Source organism: Limulus polyphemus, unplaced genomic scaffold (genome assembly GCF_000517525.1).
Source record: "Limulus polyphemus unplaced genomic scaffold, Limulus_polyphemus-2.1.2 Scaffold96, whole genome shotgun sequence".
NCBI classification, from domain to species: domain Eukaryota; kingdom Metazoa; phylum Arthropoda; class Merostomata; order Xiphosura; family Limulidae; genus Limulus; species Limulus polyphemus.
Window position 1 is genome coordinate 323,954 of NW_013665706.1, and position 22,858 is coordinate 346,811.

The window sequence follows — 22,858 nt, forward strand, 5'->3', positions numbered from 1 at the left end:
TATCTTGTTTGCATTGTTTTTGAAGGATTTATATTAGCCATCCCTACATTTACTTACTTTTTTTGAAAATTTGTTTTGTAAATAAGTCTCAAACACTTCTTGGTTTGTTGTATCCCAGCCAGCCTGAATAGTCCTGATATTTTGTGAAAGGCCTCATCAGAAATAGATTATAATGTGGTTGATATATTATTATACCCATTTTTTTTTTACTTTCTCTCAGAATTTGTTATTCATATTTCTAATACACCCAGGATTAGTGATAATACAGCATTCCAGAGTGTCGGTATCTTCACTTATTACCACGATTCACGTAAGCGTAGTTTTTAAAATGCTAGGATACTCTTGAAACACATTAAAAGTCTCTATACTCATTAAGTTACAGAAGCCATTTTGTTTTACGATGCTGCTTCATGTCCCAGTTGAGAGGCGATTACAAAAGAGACTTTTCACACTGAACAACTTTGAGAGGTCATCGTAACTTGGTTGAAATCCGCTCAGTGATTTCTGAATATACATTAAACATCATTATGAACGCGAATACTATGTCGTGCAATAATAATATACTTATATATTGGTTATATATTTCGTATGAAGCTTCATATAAAAGGTGTTGTTGGATGAAATCTAACTGCATTTTTTTCCCTTTGTTGATTTAGTTTTAGTAAGTGAACTGTACTTCGAAATGACGTCACACGTCAGCTACGGGCCAGCTGAATTTGCCATAATGACCAAAGACAACAGAGCCCTTTCTGTATGTTTTTTTATTTATTTACGTTTGTTCATTGTATTCGTGATTATAAATTCAAGTACTTTGACTAGCTCAAGGCTTAAACATATATATTTGAAATTCAAATCTAAGATCTTGGAGTTAAAGGTAAACCTATCACACTAATTCAATTATATAAAAACAGAAAGTTATTGTGAAATTCTTAATGTAGCAAACTTATCAAATTATCGTGTTATATGCCCACAAACCACAAATCTACTTTTGCATTAAAGATATAAACATGCTATGAATATACTTAAACAAACAACAAAGAAAATTTGAATTCTAAGATATAACAATATTTGGACATAAACCTCACAAGAAATCTGTTATTTAAATTATACACAGGTCGGCAATATCTTGATATAAACTACAAAGAAAATTTTAAATTTCTGGCATCCGAGTTATAGATATACTAACAATATATATCACAGAGAAAATATCCTGACATTTGAAACTAACATGTTAATAACTTGACACCTAGGACTTTTGGCACCTGAAATATAAAAATTTTAACCATACATTGATTTCAAGCACAAAGAACATTTTGCATTAAAATATATACAATGTCATATAGCTCGCATAAATACTGCCACGTGATATTTTAACATGTTAACAATGCTTTAAGCATAAAAAACAGCTAGCTACGAAGAAATTAATATGTTGTTGATATATCAAGAAAAACTACAAAAAGCATCTTAGCATTTAAAATATAAAACAATAATTAGCGAGTTCAGTGTGGGATATGACAATATACAGGTGGTTGTTACTTATAAACAAGGTGCATGATTAATCTGTAAGGTTTGTTTGTTTGGTTTTGCGTAAAACTTTACACTAGTAGGGCTATCTGTGCTAACCGTCCCTATTTTCTAACGTGAGTACAAGTAGAAGGAAGGCAGCCAATCAACGCCATCCAAAGCCAGCTCATGAGTTACCTTAGCAGACCAAGTAGTGGGATTTGATCGGCACTTTTATAACACATCCACAGTCCAAAAGTGCGGAGCGTAATACATATGTATATATATATTTTGGCGGTAACGGGACACGAACCATAGAATATCACCTCCAAAGTCCAGCACGTTTATCACTAAGCTGTGCTCGGCCCTATACTGTAATATTTTGTATGTGATTTTCTTTGTTTCTTATTATACCGTTGTGGAACCCTGTGGTAGAGTTGCATGTAACTAAGAGCCATTGAACACGCAGTATAAGAATCTCAATGCTATACTAAATGTACTTCCGCAGGGTCACCGAAAGTGTTCTATTTCAAGAGTAAATAAAATCAAAATTAAGAGTAACAAATATTCTGGTTTCTTGCTTTTCAAGTTATAATGTCATGCTGTGTTGTAACCTACAGAGTGTAAAATTTTTCTCGTGATGCATGGCATGCGCACGTTTTACTGATGTCGCGACAGTACAAATTGCAACGTTAAGTTTCTCTTATGTGACGTCATTTTAGTGTCTACTGATTGACTGACAGACAACACATTACTGTATAATGGTGCGAGTTATTAAAACAGATGACCCCTCCAGACGGCCGAAATCGCAAAATGAATGGATTTCAAGAAAAACAGAATCATACAACAACAGAGATACATCTTTGCTGTCATTTATTAAGTTTTGTTTTTGTTTTCTTCTCGCTTGGGGTTAGTTGCTAACTCGCTCTTCTGCCTTGAAATAATTGAAGAATGCATGAAAGATAAATCATTTCTACTGTTATTATTAGTTTTTAAATGCTGCTTATTCGTTTTTGGTAGGACGTGTAAAATACCAGCTGGGAAGATCCATGTAATTGAGAAAATCCTACTCGAAATAGTTTACTCGAGTATTGTTTTAGAATCATGAATTTTTAACTTAGTAATTGATTGGCCCCCAGATGTATTTTTGAAGAATGAAGGACTAAAATGTATGCTTATTTCTTATACATTTCAGTTAACCTTATTACTCACATATTGTTTTAAGTTATTTATTTACAAGCTATCATCTACACAGCCTACTAACAAGTAAATAGATATCCCCAGGATACAGAACAACCCTTTCCATAACACAATATTCAAATAACCCCGACATATTTATAAATATAGGTATACCCTACTCGTTAAAGACATTAGAATACGTACAGCTATGCCACGAAAAAAAAAAAGCATTCCGAGAATTAATCGTATCTTCGCGAATTCGCACAGTTGGACGATGGAAGACCAGTCAAAGGGATGGAGAAATTGCTAGGTTACATGCAGTACCGCCATCTACAGTAGACTGAGTAACAATGCAGTTCCAGCCACGTCAGAAAACAACAGTTTCTGCACGACCAGTGCTCCCAAAGCCAACAGAACATACTCTTTGTGCTCTGAGGAGAAGTGTGGAGAATGACCCACGTGAAACAGTCCCTACTGCTGTGGACCACGTGGCTGTGTGCTCTCAAAAGTTACCTTCATAGCATGGACTACAAAGGTAGGGTAGCTAGACGGAAGCCATTTCTCACTTCATACAATATCGCACGTCATTAATAGTAGGTATCACAGATGCTATTACACCCGCCTATTTTTGAAACACTGTCCAGATTTTACACAATTCTTAGATATTGTACTCGCTTGAGTTTGGCGATTATCTTTCTATGAGCTTTCGTTGAATCGTTGGTAAGTCACGACAAAATACGGCAATATTTCTGTTATGTCAGTTTGGGCAGGTGAACGATCACAGCTGGTGATGTGCGAAGGGACAGTCGCTGCTTCTCGATACATCACAATTCTTAAGCAGCCAAGGCAAAATTTTGATGCAAAATCGGGTTCCTGCTCATTCAGCCCGAATCACAAAGCATGTGGCTTCAAGATCAGGGCATTGCCATCACGTTCCAGTGACCAGACCATCGCCAGCTACGAACATTATCGAACGTGTGGTCCACCTTTGATCGTGCCCTGAGAAGTCGTCCAAACAGTCAACTTCTGAGGACACTGTCATCCAAGTTCTTCGCCAGAAGTGGAGTTTGATCCCACCAGCCCAGATTTTCTAAATACTATGGATAACCGTGTTTCTGGCTAAATATTGTAAAGGGCAGATCCACTAAATACTAATAGTAATATTGTACCCTTTGTTGGCCGTTTATTTATTTAACTAGCCGCTACCTACAAAATATTTATGGTAATTTTCATGCATTTTGCTTGAATATTCCTTATTCTATCATTTTCACACACGCCATTTAAGATACGCTTTCTTGTACGCATTATGCGTTAGATCGATAAATCCTGGTCTATTTCGAAATATTTTACGCGGTCAGACAAACAAACTCGCGTTGACGTAACTATATTTAATAAAACTACACGTACGTAACTTTATTTAATAAAACTACATGTAAAGTAAACAATAAAGTATAGTAATGGTATTTATAATAGTGTACAGAGTATGAAACAGTTATGAGCGTTCAGTAAATGACACAGTTTTACGAGTTGAAACAAAAAAACTCACAAAAATGAATAATAAAACCCATAGTAAAGAAAAAAAGTAGCTAAAACTTGTTTATAGCAGCCTACGAAACGAACCGAAACTAAATTATCGCAAATGTAAAGTGTTAATGAAGGCAAACGTAGCTTAATATGCAGAAACGTCTGAATGCTTGTTCACAAAGTGATAAGTATATGGTTTTGAGCGAACTATGCATGCGTATTTTGGACCTAAATAAGTCGAGAAAGCACATAGAAATTGTATTTAGTGTAATGTTAATTTTTTTAGGAAATTATACGTTGGTTAAGTGTTACTTGTGCGAAATACAGTGCAAATAAAAAACTAAAGATGAAATCGAAGCCATTCGTCACATGATAACAACGACATTGTACCATTGTGTATCAAACTCGTTGCATTAAAAAGTTTGTCTAAACAAAAAACAGGTAAGGTGATTCTGAATGGAAAAGGCAATGTGCAATCAGACTCCTCGAAAAAAAAGGACTTTCTAACGATATGAGATTTGTAGCGTTTGATCGAGAAATTTGTGATAAAATTTCCGGACAGACAAAAGCGATCGTATTATTTACATAGATAGGATCGACATTCTTTCTCGAGTGAGTGTCTATTTACTTTCTGGTGTGTATTACGTCAAAATTATCCTGAGGTTCCCTGTATCATTGTTTTGAATCAATTCGATATTTATGTCGTATTGCACAGTTGTATTGAAATAATGAGCTTTGCACACAAACCTTAGTACTTAAGATCCTGTCCAAACATAACGCCACAGTCACGTGATCTCATCAGTCATGTGGATAGGTGGATACTAATCTGTTTATTTGTACTTTATCCAGCTTAGATTATTAGTTACTATGTCACTCTGCAATATATTTCATTTGTTTTTTGTTTAGAATCATCACAGCAAAAAAGTCATACTACTGCAAACGTAATCATTGGTTTTATTTACGTTTAAATTTACATTTAAAACTATTAAGAAAAATAAACTAATTTATGAATTCTTGAATTTTCATATGCATTATTTATGAGCCTCCCACCAGATTCAAGGGAAAATATAAGGCTAAATATAGGAAATAATAATAGAAAATATATATGTCACTTTCCCAGAAATATGGCAGATAAAATGAAAAAACTTACGTATATACAGAAATTATTGTAATTGATAATATTTGGATACCTTAGTCAGCCATTTTTTACATGAAACACTGGTTTCTGTTCTCATGGACAGACTAAAAGACTACTGGCAGAACGTTAATATAGAAGCATAAATGTGCAACTAGCCAAGTTAAAGAAATGAAAATATAATGTGTTCAACTCTCATGACGCATCACCTGGTGATGAGCTAAAGGACTCAAAATTCTCTCTCTCTCAGTTTCAGGGCGAAAATCAGAAAAATTAAGAATCAATTCAACTATACGACAGTATATTCAATACTTTTAAGCCATTATTCAAGACTTTTACCATTTGTGACGGTATGCAGATTAAGTTTGAAGTATTATTAATTTAGTCATTTTTTGACCTATGTTCAAATACACGTGGTTTCAAATTGAAATCATTTCAATTTCATAATCGATGTTTACGACCAAATTCGTTTCAAATGGAAACTGTGAGTTTCATTACTGGGGCAACATGTGTTTATCCTTTCTTCAGGAATTTAGTTTGGAGCACCAGCATTAATCTTTTAGTTGGGCCTAAACTGATCTATTATCCTATGAAAATCCGACATTCGGTTTCCATTCGGGCCTCAACTGTTATCCTATTACAATCCGACATTCATTTTCCATTCGGGCATCAACTGTTATCCTATGACAATCTGACATTCATATTTCATTTGGTCCTAAACTGAACTATTACCCTGTGACAATCTGACATATGTTTTCTTCATATTCTGCCAACGCCATCTCATAGCTCAGAAATGTAAGATTAAAACCGTTTAATGTTCTAGCAAAGATAACAAGCCTTAAGAAAAAAATATACATTTTTGTATTAAGGTATAATAAATACTTATAGCGTGAAACTGTAAAATTGAATGTCATAAGAAACACTGATATATGTATAAGTACATGAACTATCGAATCTTTTATCATTAGATAGATAAATATAAATGTCGATTAGAAGTACTTACAGTGAAAATAATTAATTTTAGCCGAGATATAGGAATACAGGGAGAGCTTTAAAATACAGGAATTACACGACTGGTGGAAGGGTGTTTTTATGAACAATAATACAACGGAAGATATCTATATGAACTTCTAATAAGCATTCTTGAGAAAGAGACGAGTTGAAAACAATTAGTAAATAATCTTAATTATATATCGAAATAACGAAAAACAACGCAGATTTGTAAGTAACAGTCGGATACAGAATGTTTTAACATGGGCACTCGTCCTTAAAACACACATTTATCAGGAATACTAGCAGTAATTCAAGTGAATATTTACACATACCTAGAATTACTGAGTTCATGTACGACTGTCCTTCGATTTCAACAGAAAAGGGTCATATTTATAAGGTATACTGTTCTTATTCTACTCATTCATTCATCTTTATTTCAGATCACAAGACTGGTCAGCAGGTGCCTGATTTGAATAACAATGAACTAAAGGGGCGTTTGGTATTGTTTACTTAACGGTAAATTGCTGTTGCTATAGGTTGCTACTACTATGAAATATATCTTCTTCTTGAAAGAATATAGTAAAGTGGATATTTTGGGATCATGCCAAGGTAACAGTTCATATTGAGGAATTCCGGCGAGCAGAAACAAACATTCGAAAGATTTAATAGTTGAATTTCGTAAATTAGAAAAAAAAGACAATCTCTCTCTACTTGTTTTATATTAAAGAAATCACATGATCTACTCAAAAATGTCAGTGTACTGGAATTTGAGTTACTAGGGCTGAAGTATGAAGTAAAACTAAGTTTACAAAGGTCATGATTTTTGAGATAATTTATATAAAACTGACTAAAAATGTAAGAGAAATATAACCTTTACTTAATTTGATCGGAAACTTTTATTCTAACGGTTCAAAACATCGCCCTTAACTCGACAGACAGATAACAATACATAAAAGTTTCCAATCCACTTTAGTCTCCCGTGCCTGACTTTCAAACTTTCAAGTCTTCGGACTTACAACGCTAGAAACCGGGTTTCGATACCCATGGTGGACAGAGCACAGATAGTCCATTGTGTAGCTTTGTTCTGAATTACAAAAAAATGAAAGAAATATATGTTGTAATAACTGACGAATTCTGTATTTTTTGGGGGGGGGGAGCTTTCTCTCAGATCAAATATATCGAAATTTTGTTAGCAATACATGGTTATATTGTAGCCAAAAATACCGTTACATATACACTCACAAATATGTTGTATAATTTATATTTACAAAGTGGTGACTATGACGTGTTAGTTACGTACGGCATGAACTTTCTCACTTGCCGAAATTGTGTACGAATATTGTACAGCGTTGACTTATCTTTCTGTTTCTTTTCGCAACCAGAACGAAAGCATGTTTACGATAAACTACGTTCCGACAAGCCTCTAATTAAGGTTAAGTGGTTTGGGAGCTTTGATAAGTATCGTATACTATTTTCTGAACAGAAACAAATCTTTCTTTGTAACGTAAGGCGATCTATAAGTGCATATAACTGTACAAATCACACACAGGTGAAAACAACAAAATACGAGTAAAACCATCGCCAAAACTTGACACAATACAATTTAATTAATCGCTATAAATTTTATAACTTTTTTAAGATTTAAGATTTATTAGTTAAGACTGGCTTATAGTTTTCAACATAAACCCAATTGTAAGCATAAGCTAAACATGACGTAGGATTGACTGATTTGCATATCAGGAGCTGAACTGTGTGGTTCTGCTTTTATATAATTTGCTAAACTAATTAATACATATATTTTATGTTTCACGTGTTTTTAAGTAGTGTATTTCTGTAGTAGTAGTTGTTGTTTTCTTAGTGCAAAGCTACAAAATGTGACAATCGAACCTCGGATTTTAGCGTTTGAAATCCCACAACTTACTCTAACCCACCGGAGAACGTATTTCTGTATCATTGATGGTTATATATTTTAATCTGTATTTTATATAATTATTTAATATAATTTTTTAGCGTTTAGAGTGTTATGATAAATTCGTAAGTCTATTTCGTTGATTAATTAATTAATTAAAAATATCTCAATGTAACTGTCGACACACTTGAGTCATTTTTTGAACTGTGACCTAAACTTAAGATATGTTTATTGATTGAGATGAGTGTCGTGATTAAAGCCACAATAGCCACAACTCAGTTTAATTCAATGATAGCCATAATTATTTGCTTAATTTTCTATATAAACAATAGCTTGTAAAATTTTAAAACCTTTCCTTGTTCGGTCTATTTGATATGTACTGGTGACATAGCCAATCATATCTCTCACAGAAATGCGTGCTTTAAGTTTGCCATATTCCCCAAGTTACGTTGTATTTATTTATTCTTGGCATATGAATGAGTTAATAAAGTACCGTGATCACGAGCAAATAAGTATGCAAAATATATACCTCAAATTGACGGAAGTGTTTGTGTCACTTCCGGAAACAGTTGTTTGCTGACTTGATACCAGCATAGGAAGTAAGCTGAGTAAATACACCTCAACATGACGTATGTTTTGTTTTATATCAGGAAACAGTTGTCTGGTGGCATGATAGGAACATATAAAGTTTTGAAAGTATTTACTTTAGTAATAGAATATCTTATTTCCACTTTAGGTCTATAACAACATTCTTCCACCATTCCCAGTTTGCCCCTGAAGAAGAAAAGTCCACCTTTCGAAAGCGCTCGGATTATAGGGTTTTTATTCACTTCTACTAAGTATTACGTTCAACGGCTATATTTATACTGTTCATGCTATAATTTAGCATTAAAGTCTTAATCTACAGCTCGTGATTCGTAAAAGTAACTTACATTTTGCAGTCTTAGTGATCTAATTTAAGTAACATTTTCCTGCAGGAGTATATGGTGAAAATCCATGCGTGTAAAACTGTTTTTAAACCGAAACCAATTTGTGGACAACTCAAACCGTGAATCAAGAGCAGAGGTCAAATACTTATTTTTTTTTGTGAGGTGGCAACGGAACTTTCTTACGTTCAGCAACAGAATTGTATTTTTAAATTGAAATAAGGTTTTAACCTTCCATTCTCAAATGTTTGTGAGATAGATTTACAGAAGAAATGCCTAACAGGCCTTGGACATTGTACTTTTAAAATCCTGTTCTGGTGACGATACGGTTTGTTTCAAGCGCTTTCGTGTACATTTTATGGTAAAAATGAAAGTTGTCAAAACCACCAGAACGTACGAAGAAAGCAGCCAACTATTGAGGTTATGGAAGATGGAATGCGTCAACATTCTAGCTGAACTATCTTAGCATCGTGCCAAAATACAGTACGTCGATCGTTTATTTACATTGATTTTTCATTTTTCACTTATGTATACTTATGATTTTAAAATTCGAGAGACTGGCAGTATCAATGATATTCTTTTGTTAATCAGGATTATAAGCTATTTTATGATTCTCTTTATTGCGGTTTCTATTGTTACGTAGATGATTAATGTAATCAAACATGAAATAACGAAACAAAGATCAGTAATGTTATAAAACTCTTGAAGAAACAACAACAAAAAACAAAAGGGAATTATCAATAGCCGCGGCACTTGAAATTCATTTAGGCAGGACCAGAGTAAATTAATGTGAGACCTCCCCCCCCCCCATTTTATTAGCTATATTTTTGTGCGCCAGCAATACCAAACGTGAGGCGAGCGTATACACGATTCCATTTTATTACTCATCAGGATATTCACCAGTCTATCTTGAAATTAAAATCCTTTTAGGCCGGACTAGAGTAAATTAATCTATGAGATCTTGTGCGTGGTCTAATACATCATTCGAATGAGTTTGACCTTCTGAGTCCTAAACTGTAATTAGATCTCAAATCGGTCAAAAGATGACGGAACTATGAACTAAAACTTTGTTCTTGAAAAAAACAAACTCAGAGACATTCTATGAGCCGTTATGCCGCGGCTAAAAACTTCGAGCATTAGATTTATCAACTTATGGTTTTAATTAATCAACGCCCACGATTCTTACATTTTTCAATACATATTTTGGTTAAACAAACAATAAGAATTAGTGATAATCAGTCATTCTACAACCAAACTAGACATTGTTCATTGTAATAATTACTAAACGTTAGTATTTGTTTTTCAAAATCTTAGTTTCGTGTCTTTTTCTATTGCCCTTCGCTCTGTATCGGTTTCATAGTTCAACAAACTTGCTTTAAAAAATTTAAATAAGAGCTCTGTTTTCCCTTCTTGGGAGTTACAACGTTTATATCTTCGTTTTATATCGCCTTTGGTAAAGTGAAAAGGACATGACCTGTCATGCTGTGTTTTGTTTACGTCAGATAAAACACTGCAGTAATACACATTTTTAGATCTCGACTTGTTTTGACCATTTCTATCATTATGATGTCATCACCAATGTTATCTTCTTAAGTATTTAAGATGGATACTCATGTCAATTCAGAATCGATCGATGTAGTTATGTTCATCAGCTTAAACTTTCCTATACTACATCTTGAATAATCAGTAAATTAACTATAATATATTAAATAATTTTACAACATATTAAATATAACAGATAGTTATGGTTATATCGTGTTAAACTAAGCCTGAATTATCTTACAAGAGCTATATTAAGCTAACCAATAAGCTAGGGTGTATTATGTCAAACTATTTGCGAGTCAATTAACGTGACATTATATAAAAGAACTATGTTAGATCGTGTTAAACTAACCAGGAGTCATTTTATGCGATATTAAATTAACAAATTAGATAGAATGTATTTTGTCAAACTAACCACGAGTCAATTGAAATTAACAATTCAACAAAGTTAGATCGTGGTCAACTAAACTCTTAGTATTTTTTTTAACTCTCGGTGGGCGTCATAATCTCTATAGAACTTGCACAAAACTGACCATTGTACTGTGTCCGTTAACCTCACTAACAGAAAATTCTCGATCTTAAATAGCGCTGTACAACACAAACAGATAAAATAGTACAAACAAGTTCCAAAAAGATAACTGCAGTGATAGCACCCATAGAGTGATGTGAATATCCCGTCTCTTCAACTGTCTTTCGAACATAAGTGAGAAACTAGTCATAAAAACATTGAATAACGGGTAAAGCTACTATTAACACAGTTGTCTTGCTGGAGCTATGTACCCTTTGCTGTTTTCTACACCTAGTAGGATTTGTTTTTCACTAGTTGATGGTGCTGATTTTTTCGTCTATTTGCAGTTGATGATGATTTATTCTATAGTTTTGTATTTATATATATGACATTATTTTCTCTTTTACCATCAATAGTGTTATACCAATATGCATAAAACACCATAAAGTGTTTCAAAATTAACGTAAACTATTAAATAAACCTATAAATTTTCAGACAGAAATAACCCTAAACACAATAATTTTGTTTAGGTTATCTCTCACAGGCGTTACAATGGAAATTGCGATTTTTCTTTGTATTTTTTTTTTTTTTACGATTCAGCCAGAACATTAAACTACGTAGTTTCTTCCTTTCAAGCTATGAGAGCTTTTGTAAAAACTGTGCAGATTAAAATATTTCAAAATTACATATATATGATATACCATTTGAAGTTAGTTTCGTAGCATTCATACTAGATGGTACTATAACTCAAAATGAATTTAGGGGCTGGCGTGGTTTAGTGGTTAGCTTGCCCGGACCGCGAATCAGAAAATTCACGGTTCGCGACCCGTTGTCGCAATAAGGTAGGGGGCCACACTTTTGGGCCATGAGCGCACTATAAGAATGATTGTTAAATCCCACTATTCAATCAGATAAAAGTATCCGAAGAGTGGGTAGTGGGTGCTGTTGAATAGTTGGTGTCAGAGTGTCTAAAAAGTCCTGAAGTCTCAATGAATTTTACAATATGTGTTCCATATGCTGTCCTTGTAATTCGAAACAAACTTCAAGACAATATATCCATTATCTTTGAACACTGCGAAGTATTTTCGTGTCATTGTCAGCGGTCCGACACTTGTTGCGAATTCATTGTTTCATATGTTCGGTGTCCATGATCTTCTTTTTGTACACACATGCCTTGAGCAGTCCCCAGAAAAAAAGAAATCCATGGGAGTCAAAACCAGAGATCTTTTGAGTCCCATTCCTGAGGACCACGTCTGCCAATTCAATTTTCTTTGAAGGTGTCATTCAACCAAGCTCGGACTTCCGTTGCATAATGCGGTGGGGCGCCGTTCTGCATGAACCAGTCACACAGACCGTTACCCTGTCATCCACACTGCCAACCTCCTTAAATTCCTCCTTAAATTATGAGTGATGTTTTATTTTTCTCTCTCGCTGGATGGTGTGCATTAAATTCGGAAGCAACCGTCCCCTGAGACCAACATTCTTTGGCACACAGCAGGATTAACTGGACCTTCTCATTATTTGACAGCGCCATTATCAGTCACGTATCTGAAATTAAGAAAAGCTGCAAATCATCTATGGTTCCAGACTTTTCGGACACCATGTAGTCTATTAGCGCACAAAATTAGGTACGATTATACACAAGTAGCTCTTGTGTAGCTTTTCGCGAAATTCTGAAATATTCAAACATACTTAACTATAGTTTGTGGATATCAAATGGATTAATCGACATTCTCTATAAAGAAGTTTTCTTAACATGACAGTTAGTGTTGGAATGTTGAAATTAAGGCCTTTGATTATAACTTGTTTATAAACATCATCCTGATTATGTAATATTTAATCTGAGTGATCTTCAACTTGATGATATTTGTAAACAAGCTCTAGTCATAGGCTTTAATTTCAGTATTTCAACTTTCAAACCCAACTAAGACAATTAGAGTATTATAATTATGAGGGTCCGGCATAACCAGGTGGTTAGGGCGCTCGATTCGCAAACTGAGGGTCGCGGGTTCGAATCCCCATCCACCAAACTTGGGGGCGTTATAATGTGACGGTCAATCCCACTATTCGTTGCTAAAAGAGTAGCCCAAGAGTTGGCGGTGGATGGTGATGACTAGTTGTCTTCCCTCTAGTCTTACACTACTATATTATGGACGGCTAGCGCAGATAGCTCTCGTGTAGCTTTGCGCGAAATTGAAAACAAACACTCTATGTTTTATGATAAGTTTATATAAATGTCATTAAAATGTGGTGTAGTTCGCAAGATATGTTATTACTCTGAACGAATAAACCTAATGTTAAAATTGTAGATATAACTGAAACTAAATCATGTTCGTCCCGTTGATTTTAATCCTAAAAGTATAAAAGATTAACATTTCCTTCTGCACAATAATACTGAGATATCGCTTTCTTATTCATTATATACTTAGAAAAAAAAGACAAGATCTCGTCGTATTTAAAGAACGTGCTACAATGCATTAGTTCTTGCTGGCGCTGAATTTTGTAACTCGGATTGCACTTGTCTGCAGCATACAAGTGACAATGTCTAAGCCTTGTCTACAGTGTTCTGGTGACAACGTTTAACTCTAACCCTAGTTCTGGGGTGTAGGTGTGACGACATGAAAGCCTTGTCTGAGGTGTAGACGTGATGACATTAAAGCCTTATCTGGAGGTACAGGTGACAGTTTTAAACATCTAAGCCTTAATGAAAACCTCAGCTCAGAAACTAGACGTCCACTTCTACATTCCAAATATTTACGATTCATAGAAGATTCGCTTTGTTTAATCTATCCCTAGAACGTCTGTATAGGCACTAGATTAGCCGCTTAATAACAAAACTATTGCTTGTTTTTATCAATGATATAAATGTGACAGTTATATAAAGTTCTTCGAGTGATGACTTATCTATCTAAAGCTTACCGCAGCATAGACACTCTTAATGAACAACTATTTTTTTCATTTATAGATCTGAATGGAGTTGGATATGTGGGAGGATCCGGAGTGACACAAGAACAGATGGGGGACCTCACTAATAACGTCAATAACTCCATTATATCATCTGTGAGTCAGGAACAAAACGTGCATTTTCAACAGCAGCTGCTACAGCTTAAACAACAACAGCACATTCAACAACAGTTACTGTTACAACACTTCCAACAACAGCAACAGCAGCTAGCAGAACAGTATGAGCAACAGGTTCAGGAAAAGATTAAGGTATGAATTGAATTTGATTATCGAATTAATTATCGTAGGACAATAGAACTGGCAAGAAATCTATGTGTAATTCAATTGAAGACTGGTGTTCTTTAGGGTGTCTGACATTCTTGGCGCCCTCTTTATATTTCGTTTGTAATCTTCGAAAATAGAAAAAAAAAATCATATAGTAGCAGTGAAGCAGATTATGATAATTTCTATCACTACTGACATTACTTTGTGAGCTGTTTGGTTCACTGGAATTATGTACAAACTCTTTGTTTATTGGTTGTTTTCTTACCATCAGTTTATTTACCAAGCCATTAGTCGGAATAACTTCAGCAACTTGATTTATATTTTTATAATTTATTTGCTTACACAAAAATTACTAAGAACGTGGGGTGTAATCAAATGCGCTATAGCTAATGAAATGTAATTATCAGAAATATATATTGTTGAAACCTACGTTGAAACTTACTGACCAGTGAAAGTAAGCCACACGAAAATAATACGATATTCAGCTCATACATTATTGTAGATAATACTTAATTGTGGCTCGAGGTATTTTCAGAATTTTATTTGAAAAGTGGTATTATTTTGTGCGAATATTTCTTATTGAAAGAACGTCTTCTGATCTACAGGAGTATATAGAACAGCAAAAGAGGGACGAGGAACAAAAACTTGAAAAACAGAAAAAAGATCACGAAAAATTGGAATCCTTGAAGAAGAAGGAAAAACATGAACAGAGTAAGTTTTTTGTATCAATTATAACTTTTGTTTTTCTCTGTATGTATATAAATACCTACTTACCCATATGTTTTCGTGTATAACAGGTGCTGTAGCCTCATCAGAAGTTAAACAGCGACTCCAGGAGTTTGTGCTCAGTAAACGACAGAGAGAAGCTGCGATTAGTAACTCTCCACCTAATTTGCATAACTGGTAAGTATTTCAACATAAGTTTTGTAACTGGTGAATAATTCTCTGTTCAACCAAGTCCAACAGTTTTGTATCATAACTGGTAAGTACTTCAACATAAGTTTTGTAACTGGTGAATAATTCTCTGTTCAACCCAAGTCCAACAGTTCTGTATCATAACTGGTAAGTATTTCAACATAAGTTTTGTAACTGGTGAATAATTCTCTGTTCAACCCAAGTCCAACAGTTTTGTATCATAACTGGTAAGTACTTCAACATAAGTTTTGTAACTGGTGAATAATTCTCTGTTCAACCCAAGTCCAACAGTTCTGTATCATAACTGGTAAGTACTTCAACATAAGTTTTGTAACTGGTGAATAATTCTCTGTTCAACCCAAGTCCAACAGTTTTGTATCATAACTGGTAAGTACTTCAACATAAGTTTTGTAACTGGTGAATAATTCTCTGTTCAACCAAGTCTAACAGTTCTGTATCATAACTGGTAAGTATTTCAACATAAGTTCTGTAACTGGTGAATAATTCTCTGTTCAACCAAGTCTAACAGTTTTATATCTTGCTGCACAACACGTGTCATCTAACTGGTGGGTACCTCCCTGTTCAATGTAGGATTTGTAACTGGTGAGCATCTTTGTGTTCAACTTAAGTTTACTATTTGTCGAGTAATTCTAAAAGTATAAAAAAGAACGTCTTGTAACTGTGACGTATCTTCCTGTTCAAGATAAGCCTTCTAACTGATACATATATCCCCGTTCTATGTAAAGTTTATAACTCCCAACTCACTGTTCGACACAAAATCATAAGTTGTGTAATTTGTAAGTACTTCTATGTTCAGGGTAAATCCTGTAATTTTTATGTAACTTATAACTACATATATGTTCAGGGTAAATTTTGTAATTGTTGAGTAAATTTCTGTTCAAGATAAGTCTTATAAGTAACGTAACTGTTAAATACTTCTAGGTAAAATCTTGTTACTGAGGGATACTTCCAGCTGCGTACATAACATGTCACATACCACATAGCAAAATAATAGTAATTAATGTTTTAGGTAACACATAGCGAAATAATACTAATTAACTTATCACGTATCACATAGCAAAATAATACTAATTGATTGGAGTTTATCGGCGCAAAGCATCAGGGTTATCTGCGCCGTTAAGAGAAAGGAAGGATGCAATAACAAATAATTCATCTAAAAGTTTAGAGGCGGCTTGACTGAGTAATGAAAAACTTTATTATAAATGTACGACGTTTTGACAAGATTTATAATAAAGTTTTTCATTACTCAGTCAAGTCGTTTCAAATCTTTTATTTCCTAAAAAATGGGTTCCTCGTTGTCAAGTTTTAAAACAAATCATCTGTACTCCTGAAAACAGATCGCCTTTTAATACTCATAGTGAGCAGAGCACACACAGGTAGACTATTGTTGGATATACAAGACTGTTTAGTGTAGGCATTATGATTTAATTTATTTTGTGAGTTAATATTTAATAATTGTTTAGTCCGGCATGACCAGGTGGTTAGGGCGCTCGACTAGCAATCTCTGGGTCGCAGGTTCGAAACCCCGTCACACCAAACATGCTCGCCCTTTCAGCCGTGGGGGCGTTATAATGTGACGGTCAATCCTACTATTTGTTGGTAGAAGAGTAGCCCAAGAGTTGGCGGTGGGTGATGATGACTAGCTGCCTTCTCTCTCTAGTCTTACACTGCTAAATTAGTGACGGCTAGCGCAGATAACCCTCGTGTAGCTTTGCGCGAAATTCAAAACAAACAAATAATTTTTTAGTTTTTCATAACAAGAGAGTTAAAAGTTAATCATTTTAAAGGCGATAGTACAACAAGTTTGGTTGTGTAACTCTATACGAGTAGTACGTTGTGATTGTAATTACATTGTTGTCGAGGCTTAACTAATATTGTTGACGTCACATTACTCGAAACTTCAGTATTTTTCTTGTTACCTTAACTGAGTATTGTTAAGTCATCGCGTCGCGTAGTTTAGAGAAAATTCCAGAAAAGTTCAGTCACAGAAAAGTTAGAAAACGTGAAGTATGAGATTAGCCGTAACAGACGATATTTTAAATTGAGTTTCACAGTTTAATAGAGATAAGGAAAATAATTTGTCTTGTCAAAGGGTGTTCTAAAGTAATTGAACCCGTCTGTGTGGACTTTGACAAAAATGATACAATTATTTGAAGTTCATGATACAACTGTGGCAACCCACGGAGTAGAGTAAGTAAATCTATCGCAGACTGTACAGTAGAAACAAAGTAGAGAAAAATAGTTCGTCTTGTCAATTGGATTCTAAAGTAATTGAATCAGCCTGAGTGGACTTTTGACAAGAAAATAGAATTATTTAGAGTTTTAGATACACTTGTGATATGCTACAGTGTAAAAAAAATGTGTACTTACGTTTGACTTGTTTTGAATATATTATTTTAAAACAAGTGGATTGTGTGCTGTCCGTTTATTGTAGAATTTATCGCTAACAAGTCACAGACACCTACTGTAGAAGAATCCTCGGCCTACCACATATTATAAAACCCTGACAACAATTATGTAGCTTTGTGTTTAACAACAACTAACCAAACAAATCTTAAAACAGCGTGAAAAAATGCCATTTATAGTTTTAGAATTATTTTTTTTTGTACAGGGCTGTAGGAGTACTGTAGGAGTACAGGGCTGTAGGAGTACTGTAGGAGTACAGGGCTGTAGGAGTACTGTGTTTTATTGTTGGGGGGTGGAACTAAAAATCCCCAATTCATAACATTTTTCAGTTATGTTGTCAAAGCCTCATTTATTATACTCATAACACCATATATAAATGCCACCAAGAAGATAACATACATAGGTTGTACTTTACCTATTGGCAAAACAATACATTTAAGCGATTATTATAACATAGTTAAACTACTTAGGATGCATATATATATATAATTATTTTAAAATTATGCCATTATCTCGTTTTGAAACTAAAAAAAAAAAAAACATCTATAATAAAAATACCATTAGAATACATTTTACCTATAACTTCTGAGTAAGTTTTTAAATTACGATTCTTGCAAAAAATGCATCGTTCATGACCCGTAACATAGTCAGTAGTAGTTTAGTAAACGAACACAAATTATTAATGTATTGTTTCAGTAAGATGAAATTTAATGTATAATATTATATGTGTTTAAACCATCTATAATATTTGTTTGATTTTATAATACCAGCACAGTAATAATAATGTTTAATTATATGTTTTATATAGCTTGTTGCTTAGAAATTATAAGGGGGCAAGCCCCCCCCCCCCAGTTTCTACGCACCTGGTGTATTAATGGATATAATGGCGTGATCGTTTGTAATTTTCCCCTTTGTATCTGCTTCATAACATTCTAAGCTAATATGCTCCACCCTTATAAGTAAGAATTTTGGTTTCGTGAATTTTAGTTGATTTGTTTTAATGGGTACTCGCGTACGGAAAAAAAAGCAATGGTATCAATATTATTAATTTTCATTTGAAAATGCTTCTTAAATAAATGCAGAGCAAAGAAAAATATTTTACTGTTTTCGTTGTTGGTGTTGTTTTTTTTTGTCATGGTACAATATTCCAGAGAATTTATCATTAAGCTTCAATTAAAGAATATTCGTTTAAACTGTCTTAGATTCATGTTCACGTAAAACGAAATAATATAACATCCTTACACTTGAGTGTCTTTGCTAACACGAAAAAAACGAATGTTGTTACACAAGACACTTGCCTTATAACCGTTACAAATAACGTTTATTTCTGAAGTTTTAAAGCAAGCTTCTTAAACACAGTAACGTTGATTAGCAGAAGCGTCGCTAGGCTAAAGCATAAAGGGCTCGTGCCCCGAATTCCCAGTTGGTGTGTTGAAAAATCAGAATAGAAAACTATGATTATTATCATACTGAAATGCTGAAAATTCCCGCGCGTATGGGCTCGAGCCCCGAATCTCTTAAGCACCTAGCAACCCACTGTTGATGAGACCGTCTGATACGAATTCTAAATACTGTGTCACTGCTACATGTGGCGTTTGTAACATTATTATGGTGTCAAATATTTGTAGTAAATCATCAACTCCTTTCTACTTATAACTTGTTACGTGAACCCATAACTGGATCTTACTTGTTATAGTTTTAGACGAATTGTAAATCATGTCACAGTTGCGAGTGGTGTTTTATAACATTGTAATAGTTTTAAAATATCGTATATGGATCACCCCATCTCTCTCACTTATAACTTCCTTGTTACATGAACCCACGACCCGACCCTACTTGTTATGTTTTTTTAAATCCTGTGTCACAATTACGAGTGGTGTTTATGACATTGTAACAAATTTAAAATATCACTTATGGATTATCCCTTCCTTCCCACTTATAACTTGGCTATTATCTGAATCCACAATGTATCTGACCTAACTTGTTTTTCGTGCTCGGAAGGAAAAGTATTAGGAGAATAAAGAACAGGAAAGCTGTGACTTTGAAATGCATTGTATTAATATAGTTATATCATGGATGCTTTTGTCTTTGTCATTCTTCTTACCAAGAATAATGAAATAATACATTATATTAGGATAAGAATTATTTTTTACAATGGAGCCGTAAATTAATAATGAAAAATAAAAATATAAATGATAAAGTATAAAATCTTTTATTTCATCTCGTTTTTCTTTTCTTCCTGCTATTTTCTGTTACTTTTATTCCTTTTATTTGCTTCCCCACCTTTTTCGTTTTTAATTTTATGAGGACAGCTGGTCATGTCAGTGCACGTCTCAGTACAAAGATTCAGTCTTTATAATTTCTTCCCGCTGTAGGCATCCTCTTCTCGGCAAGTATGACGACGACTTTCCGCTGCGGAAAACAGGTAGGTTCGACGGTCGTTTCATTCTAAAACAATGAAGTATGCAGTGTTTGGTTTTTAATTAATTTAGGAAAAATAACAGAAATTAACAAACCAGATATGTGTAACTTAATTGTTAGCATGGTCTGTATAGATTGCAACCTCATTAACATTAACTTACAAGTTACATTGTTGTAAACTAATATGATGAAGGCTTTATGCCCTGGCGGTGGATACACGCACCTAGATGGTATAATTGGTTTAGGAAGAAATTGATTAATGTACGCTTCTTTGTTTACCTCTTTCGTCACAAATAAAAACATATTTCTTCAAACTTCTAACAGGTTTGAGTTAACACAGTTTCATAAAACATAGGGAGTACATATTGAATGAGCATTGACAGATTTATAACCTTTCTGCTCCTGAAGAAGAAAAGTCCATTCTTCGAAAGTTGTTCGAACATTCTAGGTCGGTTTCAATATCTTTAAAAAAAATCCTCTATGCTACTTTCTCCTTTATGGACGTTTTTATACGATATACTTCCTACACTTATTTACCTATAAAGCTGATTCATTAAATGTAACTCAATTAAGCCAATGTATTTATTTTAAATTCAGGGTTCAATCCCCACGGCGGACACGGCGCAGTTAGACCCCAGTATAGTTTTGTGTTAAAAACAAACAAACGTTTATGTCACAATACATTATATGTATTTATCTTGTAGAAAGTCTCGCAATTTATCACGGGATATGGCGAATAAACACAAAGATGTCTTCCTGGGAAAACTATTTGAAGTAAAATAGCCTCACAAAAAAAGTGGTTAAAATGGCTTCAGCGCCTTTAAAAAGAGAGGTGTTTCTTTCACTTAGAGACTACTCTTCGAAATCGTTCAACCTTCTTAGTCCATTTGAGATCCTTTTAATTACAATACTGAAACTGATAAACTTTAATAAGATCTGAATGCTTTAAAACATCAACGGGTGATAGGCGTATTAATATCCTTAAAGTAACTGATAGGGCCCCTATCGGATTTTTAAACACATTTTTCTAAACTGTTTATGCACCAAGTTGCTTGGGTGTCAATTACTTTATTGGTTACAGAGTCTCTAGTAACGTGGCTCACAAAAATAAAATGTAAACAAAAATACTATCAGTATTGAAATTAACCAACTAACCAGTGTTGGCGTATCCTATATAGTTTACTTACGAAGAAAATGAACGGCTTCACAAAATTACTCAATACGATGTAATATGTGAACCCTACCGTATAACTATTACATAACACTAACAATAAATGGCAACTTGTGGTATCGCATCAATACCCTGGTGAGTATGAGTGGTTAATCATTGAAAATAAACAATAATGTACGTGTACTAAGAACTCTCTAAAGGTTACAGCGAGGAAGGAAAATCAGATACTGCGAGAAAAACAACGAAGCAAAACACTTAAACATCTATTAGAGATTCGATAAAAGGTAACAATAAATACCTCTAGAGAGGGTTAGAACTTCCATGATTTGTCGGATAATGGATTTATTTCAGTACAATGTTTCGTCTCTAACGGTTAGACATGATCTGTTAGAGACGAAACGTTGTACTACAAGTAGCTGTTTCAAAACTGTATATATATGTTAAAAGGAAAATCCACGATTTGCCCTAAGATCAACACAATGAAGATGGAAAATATTTAAACATAGTATGCCAATGTGAAGGCATATAGGTGGTTCCCGAGATCTAAGGAATATAAAACCAGCGACATATAGTCAATTTTACTGATTGTTTATTCAGTATAAAGCTGTACAATGTGTTGTCTTTGCTATGCCCGCTGCAGAGATCAGACTCCCAATTTTAGCATTACAAATTCTCAAATTTACTGCTGAGCCACCGTGTGAATGATTCTATTGAATGTAAAACGAATAAAGAAAATTCTATTCACTTTGCCACCCCAGGCAGCTGTCTACCCGATAAAGCTTTTTTTTTATTAGGTTTGCCTTTCGAATGTAAAATATAAAGTTAGTTTTAAACTGATATATGTCATATGTGTAAATAATAAAAAATATGACGTGTGATCAGAAAATGAAACTGAAACATTGATTCGTTTTCGTTGTTGTTGTTGTTGCTTTTCGTTTCGTTTGTTTGTATGCTAAAGTGGAGATAATTCATTTTGTTGTTATGGCTGCATATGTGAATCACAAAAAAAAATCAATTCTATTCAGGTTCTGTAGAATGTGTGTTTATCAAAGTAAGTAGTTCCAGATTTAGTTGTGATAAATACGACTAATCACCGGAAAAGGTATTTTTATTCTCAATGTTTTGCTATATCAGCCTTTTGTTTTATCAAGCTGATACAGCGAAACGTTTGATATAAAAATACTTTTCTGGTGATTGTTATTTGTTTTAGTTTTCCACAATGTTTGCTATCCTCCGATCGTTAGAAAAAATAAAATGTTCCAGATAATGAGCTGTATGTTGAAGAAAAGATAATTTAAGCTAATCTTTGATAGGTTGTTTAGGCAGAGTATTCATAATGAATCTAAGTTTCAAATGGACGAAGACTTTCGAAACGTCGTCCTCTACATTTGTAGGTTTCTACAACAGGCAGTTGCTGTCCATTTGAAACTTAGATTCATTCATAATTTAAGTTGTATTCATTTATTATAACAACATG

General features: G+C 33.9%; 1 protein-coding gene across 6 annotated transcripts in view; it reads left to right on the forward strand.

The window, feature by feature from the left end:
* The window catches only part of LOC106469439 (histone deacetylase 4-like), a 187,755-nt gene that overhangs the window by 121,584 nt on the left and 43,313 nt on the right, over positions 1 to 22,858 (forward strand). For 5 of the 6 annotated variants that reach the window (XM_022398664.1, XM_022398670.1, XM_022398677.1 and 2 more), the window contains 4 exons: positions 14,185 to 14,432; positions 15,053 to 15,158; positions 15,245 to 15,350; positions 20,165 to 20,214. In XM_022398664.1, the coding sequence (XP_022254372.1) occupies positions 14,185 to 14,432; positions 15,053 to 15,158; positions 15,245 to 15,350; positions 20,165 to 20,214 (510 nt within the window). Of the gene's footprint in view, positions 1 to 656; positions 752 to 14,184; positions 14,433 to 15,052; positions 15,159 to 15,244; positions 15,351 to 20,164; positions 20,215 to 22,858 lie in introns of those variants that run through there. The other variant, XM_022398681.1, reaches the window with a different exon arrangement.